Here is a 13,771-nt window from a genome sequence, read left to right as displayed (position 1 = left end):
CTGTGCCATTAAGGCATTTTAATACAATGAAATGTCATAACAAAAGTTCCAACATTGAACACTCCCCAACTTACAAATATAACTTCTCCCTCCCTTAACTCCCTCGTAATGTTGGTGGCCCAGGTGCCTGCAAAGTCCTCTTTCATGAATGACAAGGCAGTAACAATTTTCATCTGATTATTAGGGATCTGCACAGGTAAACCCCCGGGTACCAGAGGTCATACCCCCACCCATACCCCAAGATATACCCAGACCATCAATGCGGGTACGGGTTTTTTGACAGGTGTGAGTAATGAGACCCTGGGTACCACCTGTCAAGGGTATACCCATGGGTCTCCTGCAAAATTCATACTAATCTACAACAGAAGTTGAATGGCTACTTGACAACAATGTGTTCCCACCCATCCTCCAGGCCCACCTCTTCCTCTCCTTTCAAATCAGGCAACATACTCACATTCACGACATCCTCGCTCTTCACAAGGTTAAGCTTGCTCCAGAATCCAAGACATAGCAGTGTACATGTTGACTCTGCGGAAAGGCGTGACTGAACGTGTGAGAGCAACAGACGGCCGTGGCTGAAGAGACATTTGACATTGACTGAGGTAGCTGCAACTTGGTTAATGTAGTAGGTAGCATGAGGGAAAATGAAAACATACCAGGGATGGTTAAATAATCCAATCCCATTCACGAGAGATGAGGGTATGATCCATGGTGTTCATACCACCATGCAAGAGCACCCGGAGCATCCTCGATGTCAGCACTCAGATAGCGGTCCAGTTCACCATGGAGGTCCATTGTTTTTGGCACTGCAAGGGCTGCCATCTGATCAAAGATATTGCTCTTGCTCTGTGGTGATGTTAGTACTGGAAATCAAGGAAGAAAAAAATATACACTGTGGATGAACTTGCCTTCAACTGAATTTCTGTTGTTGTTCGGTCCTCAATAGTCATGCATTCATATGAGCGCTTGTATTCTTCATGTACAAGCATTTCTGCTGTTTTCACCCAGTTGTCTTCCCAACTGGCATTTTTGAAGTATGATAATTTATGCATTGTTGGAGAAGGAGGAATGGAGCGGATGGGGAAGCAGGGGGTCGGACCAGTAGTAGGGATGCTTATAGGTGGTACTGGGGGTACTCAGATCCAGTATATGACAGATATCACATATACTGGTGGGCCCAGATATGTATCATATAGACATATGGGCCGAGGTGGTAGTATATTATATAGACGTATGGGCTGAGGTAGTAGTATATTATATAGACGGGTGGGCCGAGATGGTTGATATCATATACATGGGTGGGCCCAGAAGAATGAGTGTTATAAACATCAGTGGGCTGAGATAGTTGGATAACATACTAATCAGTGTGCTGATGTAGGCACCAGTACATACCCACTGTATGAGTGCATACACCTATCATCAACCACTGAAACGAGAAACACAAAACCCTGAATACAACATTTCGTACATTAGACAAATCACCAAGTACCTAGTACTGAGTACCAAGTTCCAGGTAACATCTATCTAGTTCTGGGTAACATCTATCGACGTCCAGGTAACTAATATTGAGTTCTGGGTAACTAATATTGAGTTTCGGGTATTTCATAAATTGAACAAATCACCAAGTACTGAGTACTGAGTTCTGGGCACTGAGTGCCGAGTACTGAGTTCTGGGCATCGAGTTCTGGGCATCGAGTACCAAGTGCTGAAACCTGGCACTCAGCACTCGGTACTTGGTGATTTGTTCAATTTACGAAATGTTTTATTTTAGTTTCATGTTTCGGTGCGCAATGCCTGGAACTCAATGCCCAGAACTCAGTACCCAGAACTCAATATTAGTTACCCGGACGTTGATAGATGTTCCCTGGAACTCGATGATTTCATTCTTTGGGTATGCCAGAGGTACAATGCATTTCAACAATATTTACAGAAATCTAACACTACCAAATTATGTAGACATTTCAACCTCACCCAGATGACCCTCATCACCACCTTCAACTTCAACCTTGACCTCAACATCCATGTCATCAGCAGAATCATATTCTGGGAAAAGGTTGCATGGATCATCTGGCACCACAATGTCTCCGGCAGTTGGGGGAGTAGGTGATGGGTCCAGGGATAGTTGAACTTGGCTCAGCTCAAATATGAGACCCTCAATGGCAGAGGGATCCTCAATTTTCGAGGGTGTGGGCTCCATCCCTGCCATTGAAAGCTCTGAGCACTGAATACTTGGTACTCGGTACCTACTTGATACTCAAAACTCAGTACTCAGTACTTGGCACTCAGTTCCTAGTACTTAATACTTGATGCTGAATATATTGGTAGATCTTAACCTATTGATGTTGTGAGACTATGGATAGACTCCCCTTGACAAGGGCTACAATTTTGATTTTTATCTAAAAAGTTCCCATGGTCAAAGTGCTTTCTTGAACCCTCCATTTGCAAGTATTTTGCTTATATCTTACTAGGATCTTAACCTATTGATGTCATGAGACTATGGATAGACTCCCCTAGACAAGGGCTACAACTTTGATTTTCATTGAAAAAGTTCGATATGTTTTACCACCCTACCCTTACACAGATTATCCAAGCTACTCATAGACTGTCATTATTACATGTATATATGTTTATTATGCTAAGGATCAGTGATATTTAGGCCAGAAATTTGAGATCTGATGTAAAGGGGATATTTCTACTAATCAAAAGCCCACATGGTAAATGATAGACTTAAAGGCTTAGAAAGATCCATCCAAGATTGAGTGAATGACAAGCAAAACAATATATGTGTGAAAAGTGACAGTTGACATCTGTTCACACAAAGTCACATTTATGTATGATACAGGTTGAAGATTTCATTAAAAATGTGTAGGATACATGGTGGACTACCTAAGGAACCTATACTGCATACTGCCCTGAAGGTAGAGTGTTGGTGGGAGGGATGTGGCACAGAAGTGTTTGAATTGGTGGCCCATAGCCAAGGATACATCAACTGACCATTTTCGATGTTTGGGGCATTTGAGCTTTGAAGTTTCCCACACTCAATTTCTTATCTATTTCACATCTCCAGCTCTCAATTCCTGGTGGATCTTTCTGTAATTTTAGATCCATCATACTGAATATATGTGAAATGTACTCTAGGTGTCTGATCATTAAAGTTCAATAATTCAGAGGTATGGGCCTTTTATCAGTAGAAATATCAAGTATATACACTATCTCAAAGCAACAGCCTATTTTGAGCTGATCCTGGTCATGAAAAGCAAGTATATATGCTATGCTAATGATATATGAATATATTGGATTATTTATGCAAGGATAGAGCAGTCAGAAACATGAGAAATGTGAAACACGTGATTTACCTATTTTTGTTGCTGTAGAGGGATCGTGTAGGTGTCCTGGTCCAGCGATATGATGTGTCTGAGGGAGGGTACACTATACAGGTACTTGAGTATCGAGTAGGTACCGAGTACCAAGTATTCAGTGCTCAGTGCTCAGTACTCAGTACTTAGTAGTCAGAACTCAGTGCTCAGTGCTCAGTGCTGAGTACAGAGTATTGAGTTTTGAGTTTTGAGTAGATACCAAGTACTGAGTATTGAGTGTTGAGTATCAGGTAGGTACTGAGTGCCAAGTATTCAGTGCTTGGTGCTTGGTACTCAATATTCGGTACTTGACACTCAATACTAAATACTTGATAGTCAGTACTCAGTGCTTAGTGCTCAGGTGAGTACCAAGATATTCAGCATTGAGTATCAAGTACCGAGTACCAAGTATTGAGTATTGAGTAGGTACCGAGCATCGAGTATCAAGTACCAAGTACCAAGTATTGAGTATTGAGTAGGTACCGAGTACTGAGTATTCAGTGCTCAGTGCTCGGTACTCAATATTCAGTACTTGATGCTCAGTAGTCAGTAGTCAGTGCTCAGTTGAGTACCAAGAGATTCAGCATTGTATACTGAGTACCAAGGTCTGAGTATCGAGTAGGTACCAAGTACCGAGTATTCAGTGCTTGGAGCTCGGTACTCAATATTCTAGACTGTGGGAACTTTTTCGATGAAAACCAAAGTTGTAGCCCTTGTCAAGGGGAGTCTATCCATAGTCTCATGACACCAATAGGTTAAGATCGACCAAGATATTCAGCATTGAGTATCAAGTACTGGGAACTTAGTACTGAGTACTGAGTATTCAATGCTTGGTGCTTGGTACTCAATCCCAGTGAGAAAAGACAATATTTAGGTAGATATGTGTAGATATAAGTCGATAAAAATTGAAGTCATGATTCTTATCGATCCGTTTCGAGGTCTCTCGACAAAATGTGACTTTTTGTGACGTAAAAAGATACAGATCAAAACGAAATTCTAACATTTAGATATAATTCTCGACGCCTTTAGGTGTTTAGATACACATTTACATATGGATTGTCATTCAATTTGAATCAAAAATGTTATCAATACACAGCTAATGCAATCAAATGAGAATATCAAGGGGTATCACTATTATTTGGGGGGTATTGCTAGGTATCGCTATCACTGGGGGTATCCACTGCGACGCCATCCTGCCTTCCCGCCATCCTGCCAGCATGCTGCGCTGCCATCCTGCCATCCTGTGTCACACTACTCCTCGTCCACATCATGAATGGTAGCAGCAACTCCAGACGATTTGAGCTATAAAACGAGACTGTTAGTGTAGTACATGATAGAGTATGGTGGGCCGCACTCACCTGAGCTGTTGCTTTGCACTTGTACACCTGGTAGACAGTATTAGATAGATATCTTTAATACAACAAAAATGACGCACATCTTTGTCGGTTTTAGATAGCCCATTCCAGTAAGATGCGAAGACAGTCACAGGTTCCTTTTGATGGCCGTTTGATTGCCAGTCAAAAGCACACAAGTTACTACATGATATGAATTGTAGAGTTAGCTTTGATTGGTCTGATAATAATAGAATCACTTACCACGCAGTGATCTTTGCGCTCACCCGCATCGGCTTGGTACTTGGCTGACGCTTCTTGATGGCATCAGGCTTCGAGCAGTTGATTGCAATCTTTGTTTGCTCGGTGTGCTGGGTTGCTGCAATGACTTCCATTTTCACAGCAAGTGAAGTTGCATCAGCAGTCGACGGGACCTCTGGTATGGGGACTAGTGTACACTGTGTGATGTTGTTGGTGGATGGGACTATGGTAAGATTAAGCTCAGAAGTCGAAGGACCATGAGAAGTCAAAGTCAAAGTCAAAGTCAAAGTTGCGGGAATTTTCGATGGAATTGCTCTGGGTTGAGGCTTGGAGGCGAGATTAGAACTATATTGATTAGATCAGTGCACTGTTGATACCATTAATGATGAAATGATATAGACTTACAGAGGGTTTTTGATCTGTAGACATAAGAAATATGTGTCGTTAGCACAATAGCCCTTCCAATACAACTTACATATTCTTGCCCTGAAAATATTCACTTCCTTCCCTTTTCCTTTGTTGGTACTAGGTGGAGGTGTAGGTTCACGGTCGGGGGAAGGATCTCGCATGATGTCGTCGCATGATAATGCGGTCTGTAAACCATGTGGTGAGCGAGCATCGATCATGATCGAGTGCGGAGACAATTTACCATTGATTGGGTAGCCTCTTCGCTGATATCGGAATCCATGCGTGATCGCTTGATAGCATGTTCATTGTCGGGTTCAGACGAGCTCTGTTTCTGAGTGGCAGTCAGGATTGAGTCTAAGATGATCTCTTCTTCTAAGTCTTGATAAGCCTCTGCCTTCACCTGATCGCTGCTTCTTTTCTTCGTGTGATACTTGTGCCATTGGGGGTAGTTGTCGGTCATAAGTTTCATGATCTTCCAGTTGTCGGCGCAAAGACGAAGCTTGATATGGGTCTTGTGCAACGTGTGAACCAGCCATTTGAGGACATCCAACGAAGCTTGGCCGATGGATTCCGGTGCAAGTCCTTGAGTATGAAGTTGGCGGAAGCACGACAACATTGTTGATCGAATCAACTTTGCATGCTGAGCTGAGACAGGCACACCGTTCTTGTCCTGGAGGTAAGTCGACACATTAATACCTTGCGCCATCTGTCTGGATCCACATGCTGATTTTTTTGAAGAGGAACCAGGAACAGCTGATGTGCTCAGAGGGTATTGTTCCTGCCATCCCTTTTTGGTCCAAGACTTCACTGACGGAAATTTGATCTGATCGAGCTTGTGATCACAGGCTTCTTCGATTGTTCCATTGAGAAGGAGGGGTGGCTTTTGTTCATCGTTGCCATTGGTGCCGGATGAAGTGCTTGAAGCGACAGATAATGATGAGCTCAATGCGACTGAGCTCACTGAACCTCGGATATTAACAATGATATTCCTACAAGACACATTGTTAGATACCATTGAAATGAATATGAATGAATGTATGCGCATATTGTCACTTGGCAGTGACTATATGCGCATACAACGTACTGTAGGGTCTGGCAGGTTGTATTGAGACTTGTATTTTCACTTGCCAGCCTTCATACATCCGCTTGGAGACTGGCAATTGTGTGTTGTGACTCTGCAAGTTGATGCTTGAGTTGGGCAACTAGACTGATGTCGGAGTCCTTGCACGCCAACAGATTGTGATCGAGTATAGAATCTAGAGAATCTTGATACATCAAAGACTGACCGTGTGTTTTATATCAGTATACTATGAGCTTCAGTGCACCATTTTAATTAATATAATGACTCACGTTAGATTCTCAAAGTACCATTGGGTCACGCAAATAGTACATCTGGCCAGGCCCATTCGGATCAAAGGGCTGTAATAATGATTGTTGAGAATTAGTCTGAGGTACCAAGGAATTTGGGTATCTGGCGGATGAGATTATGTTGTTGAGGGACAGGGACATGATGGTACAAGTTTGAGCATGCTCAATTGACTTCAAGACAAGAAAGGAAACTCACCAAGTCCGGATACTGGCAGGCATCTGTTATGTTACCACCAGTCGTCCTGGACTTTCTTGACCTATCATCAGATCCAGACCTCAATGGTTATCAGGCTGATACCAGGTGAGTCTTTGCTTCATGATCTAGATCTAGATCTATTAATCTTATCTACTAGTATCAACACAAATGATTCCAACGACTCCACCTGCTCAAGTACCCCCGTTATGACTTTGTCGGACGATTTCTTGCTGGATCCCACCAATTGGACTTCTGATCATCTCAGGGTGTGTCTGGTGACACTAAGGGGTTTACAACCAGAGTAAGTTTTTTTTATTTCTATTACATTTTAACAAAACAAGTTCAGTAGAGCTACACCCACTACACCGGCTCCCCCCCTTGCTGTCATATACCTGATCCGACCGCTCTAATATCAATATCCGCTCCGCTTTCCGATCACCTCCACTCCACTCATCCTCTGCTCCGTCCAATCATCATCCGCATCCGCCCCTATGCTTCCACTCGACCGCCCAACCGGTCCCCTTCCATAACGCCTCCATTCAACTGGATCCGCTTTCCCCTTTTAGATATATACTTCCCCTTTCGGTACATAGACCCTTACTCCAGATCACCGGAAATTCCTCTTACCGCTCAATCACTGATCCAACACGTACATATTGATATCCGCTCTGACTTATGTCTTCGCCTGTGTAAAGTACTTACAAACTATATCCTTGGTACATAGCTTTACTACATAGAAGTATATAACATATCCTGTACTTAGATATTTTTCCTCAGTCTTAATATTACTTGTCTTCTCACAGTTACCTCTTGTGAGAATTCTCAGTAGGACCTTGCCTCCTCTGGACACAAGTCTCAACTTGTTGTCACCTCCAACCCTCCACTCCAACTGAGAGCTGTGCTCTAAGTGTCCCCCTTATTTCTCCACCCCTATCAACATTCCCCTTATCCCTTTTCCCATCCCCCGCATTATCCTCTGCCTTCCCCGCTCCTACCAAACCTTCCCCCTGCTCCTATCCACCCTCCACATCACTCCCCACCTTCTCCGCTCCGCTCCTAGTCGGCCCGTCGCTAGTAGCTCTTACTTCCCGACCCTCAAAGCGGACCTAAGCGGTCCACTCATCCTATCGTCGGACAACGTCGGACCCGCTCCAAATTTGGGGCACGTACTCAGCTAAGGGCACAGTGCAAGAGCTGAAGCCAAGCCCTGACCCCTCTGCCTCCTGAGCCAGCACGGTACCTAACACTCACCAACATTGATCCAAGTAGCGTGACAGAGCCAGAGAGTGAGCCCGAAATAGCTACACCAGCTCCCCCCCTCCTCAAAGACGATCCTAGCAGCGTAACAGAGCTGGAGAGCGAACCTGAGATATCTACACCCACTACACTGGCTCCCCCCCTCGCCAACATTGATCCGAGTAGTGTGACAGAGCCGGAGAGTGAGCCCGAAACCCTACCCCAATCTAAATTCAGCACACCCATCAAGATCATTCCAAAGATTGTGCCAAAAATAAAAAGCTTCTTTGACACTCCAAGTCCCCCTGGGCCTGATTCACTTTATTGGAAGTATGTGTCGCGCGAAGAGGATGCAAAATGGTATGATCGTTCACAAACAGACACCAGCTTTCATGCAGTTCATCAAATCAAGCAAGAACTCAAAGACATTAATTAGAAGTAGTATACATTGTAATGGGATCTTATTGTACAGATGCGCGACTCAAAAAATGTTAGTTGTGGTGATTGAGCACCTTATGGTGCGAGTTATTTGTGTTATGATGTTGCTTCCTCTATTGGACTCTCACTTAGCATGTGATGTGAATTCCTTACTTACTTAGGCAGTGTTTACACTTGTTTACATAGACTCGCCCATAGGTAGCAAGTCCTGTGTTGGTTGCTCTTCAGCAACTGACACTGGACTATAGGTATAGTACACTCATTAGTTTACACAACACAATAGCAACTGACACTGGACTATAGTCCTGTTCACTCTCATTAGCTCACTTGTGGCTTGCTTCACTTGGTTATTCTAACAGGTTATGAGCCCTGCGCTTTAAGGACCTCAAGTCATTCATTCCTCATCCAACTGCTGCTCCACTCCTTCCCTAGTGTATTCCATCGCATTCTACGCCCCAGGAAACCCTTATCTTTGTGTCTGAGCACCATTTGGACTGTTGGAACACCCATTGTGTTGCTTTTGAGCAGTTCAACCAAGTGGCTTTGTTGAAATTTTCCATAGCCCCTTTTGGTCATCTACCCCCTGTCGCTCCCTGTCCTATCCATTGCTTTCCTGAATGTCCTGCATCATCCTAGACCGTCCTACTTGCCACCCAATTCCTTGCTATGTCACCCATGACTATTGCTCAACTCAGCTCTTCCAACTATCTTATCTGGAGATCAGAGATGGAGTCTTACCTGCGCTCCAAGGGCTTGTGGCTGCTTGTCAGTGGCTCTGAGAAGCGTCCTGCAGACTCACAGCCTGAGGCACAGGCTGTATGGGACCTTAAGGCTGACCAAGCTGCTGGGGAACTCTATCTGGCTTGCCCATTGGAGATGAGGTCGCAGATTGATGCTATTGAAGATCATCCTGTGCTTATCTGGTCTACCCTTGCCTCCCTGTACTCTAGACAGCGTCATAGCAGGAGGAAGAAGACCAAGAAGCTCTCCAGGAAGACTCAGAGTCTTGCAGACCCCACTGCATCGCCCTCTCCCACTTCCTTTCCTATTCCTATCAACTCTACTATCATTGAGTTTGCTGGCACTGCTTGTCTTCGCTCTTTTGACCCTTCAAGCACCATCTGTCCCCTTCAACTTGATGCTACTGTCGACTGGAATGCAGACACAGGTGCCACATCCCACATGACCCCTCATCGTCACTGGCTTCGCAATTACACTCCCAATCGCATCCCTATCAAGCTAGCTGACAACACCTTTGTCTACTCTGCTGGTGTTGGCACTGTGGTCTTTAACCCAGTCATTGATGGCAAGAGCGTTAGACCTGTCGAGTTTTCAAGAGTCTTGCATGTCCCTGACCTTCGCAACAACCTGCTCTCTGTCCTCCACCTCACTCGCCACAGTGGCTTCCATGTCACCATTGACTCCACCAAGATGTCATTTCAGCGTCCTGCAGGCACCACATTGTTTGTTGCACCCATCAGCAGCAGCAATGCAGCATTCTTAGATGGCTCCACCGTCCCTCTCTCTGAATATGCCTCTGCAGCGACCACTCTACCTCTGGACTTGGACCTATGGCACAGGAGACTCGCCCACCATCACTTAGCAGGTGTCAAGAAGCTTATTGATCATGACATGGTCACTCGACTCAAGCTAGATTCAAAGAAGATGCCAGATCCCATCTGTGAGCCATGCTTAGCTGGCAAGATGCATGCAAACCCATTCCCCTCATCTCAATGGCGTGCTACCCGACCTCTGGAGCTTGTCCACACCGATGTCCATAAGGTCCCCTACCCCAGCTTCTCTGGCTATCGCTATTGGGTCACGTTCATCGACGACTTCTCTCGATTTCGCTTTGTGCTCCCTATTAAAGCTAAGTCTGATGTCTTTGAGGCTTTCAAGACATTCAAGGCCTATGCTGAAAACCAGTCAGAGCGAAAGCTAAAGATCCTCAGAGATGACAAGGGAGGGGAGTACATGAGCAATGCCTTCATTGAATTCACCACCCAGTGCGGCATTGAGAGGCAGCACACTGTTCGTGCTAGACCCCAGCAGAATGGGGTTGCTGAGAGAGCTAACAGAGTCCTCTCTGAGCGACTCACTGCTATGCTGGACGAGTCTGGGCTTCCCAAGGCCTTCTGGGGCGAGTGTCTTGCTGCTCTGGTCCATGTCTGGAACAGATGCCCTACCGAAGCTGTAGACAGCGCTACGCCCTATGAGCTGTGGCATGGTAACAAGCCTGATGTCTCACATCTTCGAGTTTGGGGATGCACTGCCTATGTGCACGTCCAGAGGGACAAGAGAGATGGACTTGGCTCCCACATGGAAAAGTGCGTCTTCATTGGCTACCCTGCTGGCTACAAGGGCTGGAAGTTCTACAACCCCACCTCCAAGAAGACAATCATCTGTGAAAGGGCTGACTTTGATGAAAGATACTTCCCTCTGTCCAAGCGCCCATCCAGTGTTATTTGTGGTGATTGAGCACCTTATGGTGCTAGTTATTTGTGTTATGATGTTGCTTCCTCTATTGGACTCTTACTTAGCATGTGATGTGAATTCCTTACTTACTTAGGCAGTGTTTACACTTGTTTACATAGGCTCGCCCATAGGTAGCAAGTCCTGTGTTGGTTGCTCTTTAGCAACTGACACTGGACTATAGGTATAGTACACTCATTAGTTTACACAACACAATAGCAACTGACACTGGACTATAGTCCTGTTCACTCTCATTAGCTCACTTGTGGCTTGCTTCACTTGGTTATTCTAACAAAGGATTGGATGTAAATAATTTGTTAAGTGCACCATCCCAGATTGGAAGTCCCTCGGCCTGGATCACACATAAGTGATGGAGTCCGGGGAATATGAACAAGTCAAGGTTTTTAGGTTTTTTGGGACCGGGAATTATGCCACCAGGGAGGACATACTTCTTTTGATAGCATTGGTCCGGGGAGTGATCAAACAGGACCCAGATATAGATCCAGCAGTCCGACTGCTTGGATTCATACAGCTGGGCCTCATCGATTGAGAACATGAGTACGGGGTCGCCTTCTTTAATTTTCCCAGATTGGCAGGCATCGAGATACTCCTTGCCATGTAGAACATCTTCATAGATGCTGGGACTCCCATCAGTCATCCCAATCTCCTCTAGAATCTCCTTGGTGCGCTGCTCACGCCAGTGCATCTTCTCTGCATGATCCGGATGATGCCAAAGTGCTTGCAGCTGTGGACCGACTGGAAATGTGTCAAAGGTTTTATGTGCTACCTTTTTTTGATCAGTGCTCTTTTTAGCATCCCAGCAATCTTCTCCACATTGAGGACACTGATCAAGCTCGGCATATGGACCCGTAAATGCGAGACATGTGTTGATGCACATGTCAGTGATGATCGAGTCAACACCACTGAGTTCAGCGACAGCTTGTTTGACACAATAGTGGCTGTAGATGTCGTCATTGGGGTGCCGTTCCAGAGTGGCTTCACGAATCGCATTATACGCTTTGATTGTTGTATCAGCAAAGTAGTATTTTAGGGATAATATGAGATCGGGATCAGTGGTATTAGGGAGCGTGCAAGGGGGATTTCGTAGCCTATCTAATGTGTCTTGGGATAATTGGGAGTGTATGTCGTCATGAGAAGCCTTGCGTAGCGCGCTGATGAAAGTCATAGCATGTTGTGCATCTGAAATTTGTGCCATGCGGTGTAATTCCTCTAAATTGTCGTCTGTCCAACCCATCGTCTGTGGAGCAGTTTGATCAGCTTCATTCCAATCACAATCAGGGGCCATATCCAGATCTATGCCCTCGAGATTCCCTTCCTCGAGGCCAGCTTCTTCTGCTTCCTTGCACCCTGTACTAGTATCCCCGAGATTAGCCTCCGGAGCTTGATGGTCATCCGATGCCTTGGGCACGTCTGGATGGTCTGTAGTCTCGTATGTAGTATCTAGATCCATATAGTATCATTAAATTTGATCATGATTGTAGTATGAAGAATAAACTTACCATATTCTTGGCTGTTATCAGCCTCTGGCGCAAAGTCATAGTCAGGAACGTGCTCGACTCGAGGCTCATCAATATCTAGATCTGGTTCATATCAGCATTGAAATCATTATTGTGTGACATACCTTCTGTGTGATCAACGACCAGATCAGATACCTCGTCATCGATCACAAATGGCACGTCAGGATCACGGATATGAGTGTCCGTTGATAATTGGACACTTCCTTTCTTCCTAGCTTGGTCCTCGTCATCAGGCACATCCAGGAGTCGTTTACTAGAAGAGGGTTCAGTTGCTACAGGAGTTGTAGGTCGTGGGCTGCCGAGATGTGCAAGTCTGCTGGGTTTGTGTTTGAAGTACGTGTTTCGGTGTACCTGCTTAGGCTTGCCTACATTCTTGAGAAGGCAGGAAGCACAGTCGCAGACATATACATTAGTGCTGTCGTCCAGTTGGTGTATCCCAGCTTCGTTGTGTCGCATTTTGCAATCTTGATTGATCTGATCTAGGGCCTCGTGTGTTCAATGAATTTGCAAAGTTTCATTAGCAAATTTGAACCGTAATTTGCAAACATTTGCTCAAACTGTGAAGTCAACTTTGCAAATTTGAGAAATTTGAACTTTGCATATTTTTTTTGGATTATACATTTTTTTTATCTCGACTTATTTAGATTTCTATAGGTTTGTATATGTATTTCGTCTGCTATCTACACATATCAGCCTCTAAATTGTCGATTTTCACTGGGACTCAATATATTCTAGACCGTGGGAATTTTTTCGATGAAAACTAAAGTTGTAGCCCTTGTTTAGGGGAGTCTATCTGTAGTCTCATGACATCAATAGGTTAAGATCCTAGTAAGATATGAGCAAAATACTTGTAAATGGAGGGTTCAAGAAAGCACTTTGACCGTGGGAACTTTTTAGATAAAATCAAAATTGTAGCCCTTGTCAAGGGGAGTCTATCCATAGTCTCACGACATCAATAGGTTAAGATCTACCAATATATTCAGCATTGAGTTCTGGGTATTTCGTAAATTGAACAAATGTTAGGTACCGTGCCGACTCAAGAAGCAGAGGGGCCAGGGCTTGGCTTCAGCTCTTGCGCTGTGCCCTTAGCTGAGTACGTGCCCCAAATTTGGAGCGGGTCCGACGTTGTCCGATGGTAGGACAATTGGACCACTTTGGTCTGCTCTG

General features: G+C 44.8%; 3 protein-coding genes across 3 annotated transcripts; all 3 read right to left on the bottom strand.

The window, feature by feature from the left end:
* Positions 1 to 1,801: 1,801 nt before the first annotated feature.
* EDB91DRAFT_1082319 (uncharacterized protein) lies at positions 1,802 to 2,206 on the bottom strand (the record flags this gene model as incomplete). The annotated part of the gene is made up of 2 exons (XM_041315480.1): positions 1,802 to 1,885; positions 1,967 to 2,206. 2 exons carry the CDS (start codon positions 2,204 to 2,206, stop codon positions 1,802 to 1,804), a joined length of 324 nt encoding a protein of 107 aa, XP_041177061.1.
* A 2,401-nt stretch (positions 2,207 to 4,607) lies between these two features.
* EDB91DRAFT_1082318 (uncharacterized protein) lies at positions 4,608 to 6,498 on the bottom strand (the record flags this gene model as incomplete). Its single annotated transcript, XM_041315479.1, has 10 exons — positions 4,608 to 4,658; positions 4,715 to 4,741; positions 4,792 to 4,891; positions 4,952 to 5,145; positions 5,354 to 5,367; positions 5,424 to 5,541; positions 5,598 to 5,938; positions 6,017 to 6,273; positions 6,318 to 6,345; positions 6,441 to 6,498. 10 exons carry the CDS (start codon positions 6,496 to 6,498, stop codon positions 4,608 to 4,610), a joined length of 1,188 nt encoding a protein of 395 aa, XP_041177060.1.
* Positions 6,499 to 11,892: 5,394 nt separating this feature from the next.
* EDB91DRAFT_1053696 (uncharacterized protein) lies at positions 11,893 to 12,372 on the bottom strand (the record flags this gene model as incomplete). The annotated part of the gene is made up of 1 exon (XM_041313766.1): positions 11,893 to 12,372. A coding segment is annotated over one exon (480 nt), but the record flags the coding sequence as incomplete, so codon positions are not given.
* Between the last annotated feature and the right edge of the window lie 1,399 nt (positions 12,373 to 13,771).

This window comes from Suillus paluster (genome assembly GCF_016628075.1).
Source record: "Suillus paluster strain FC165 chromosome Unknown EDB91scaffold_27, whole genome shotgun sequence".
Lineage (NCBI taxonomy): Eukaryota > Fungi > Basidiomycota > Agaricomycetes > Boletales > Suillaceae > Suillus > Suillus paluster.
The sequence above is the reverse complement of the archived record's forward strand: the minus strand, read 5'-3'. Positions and strand labels throughout refer to the sequence as shown.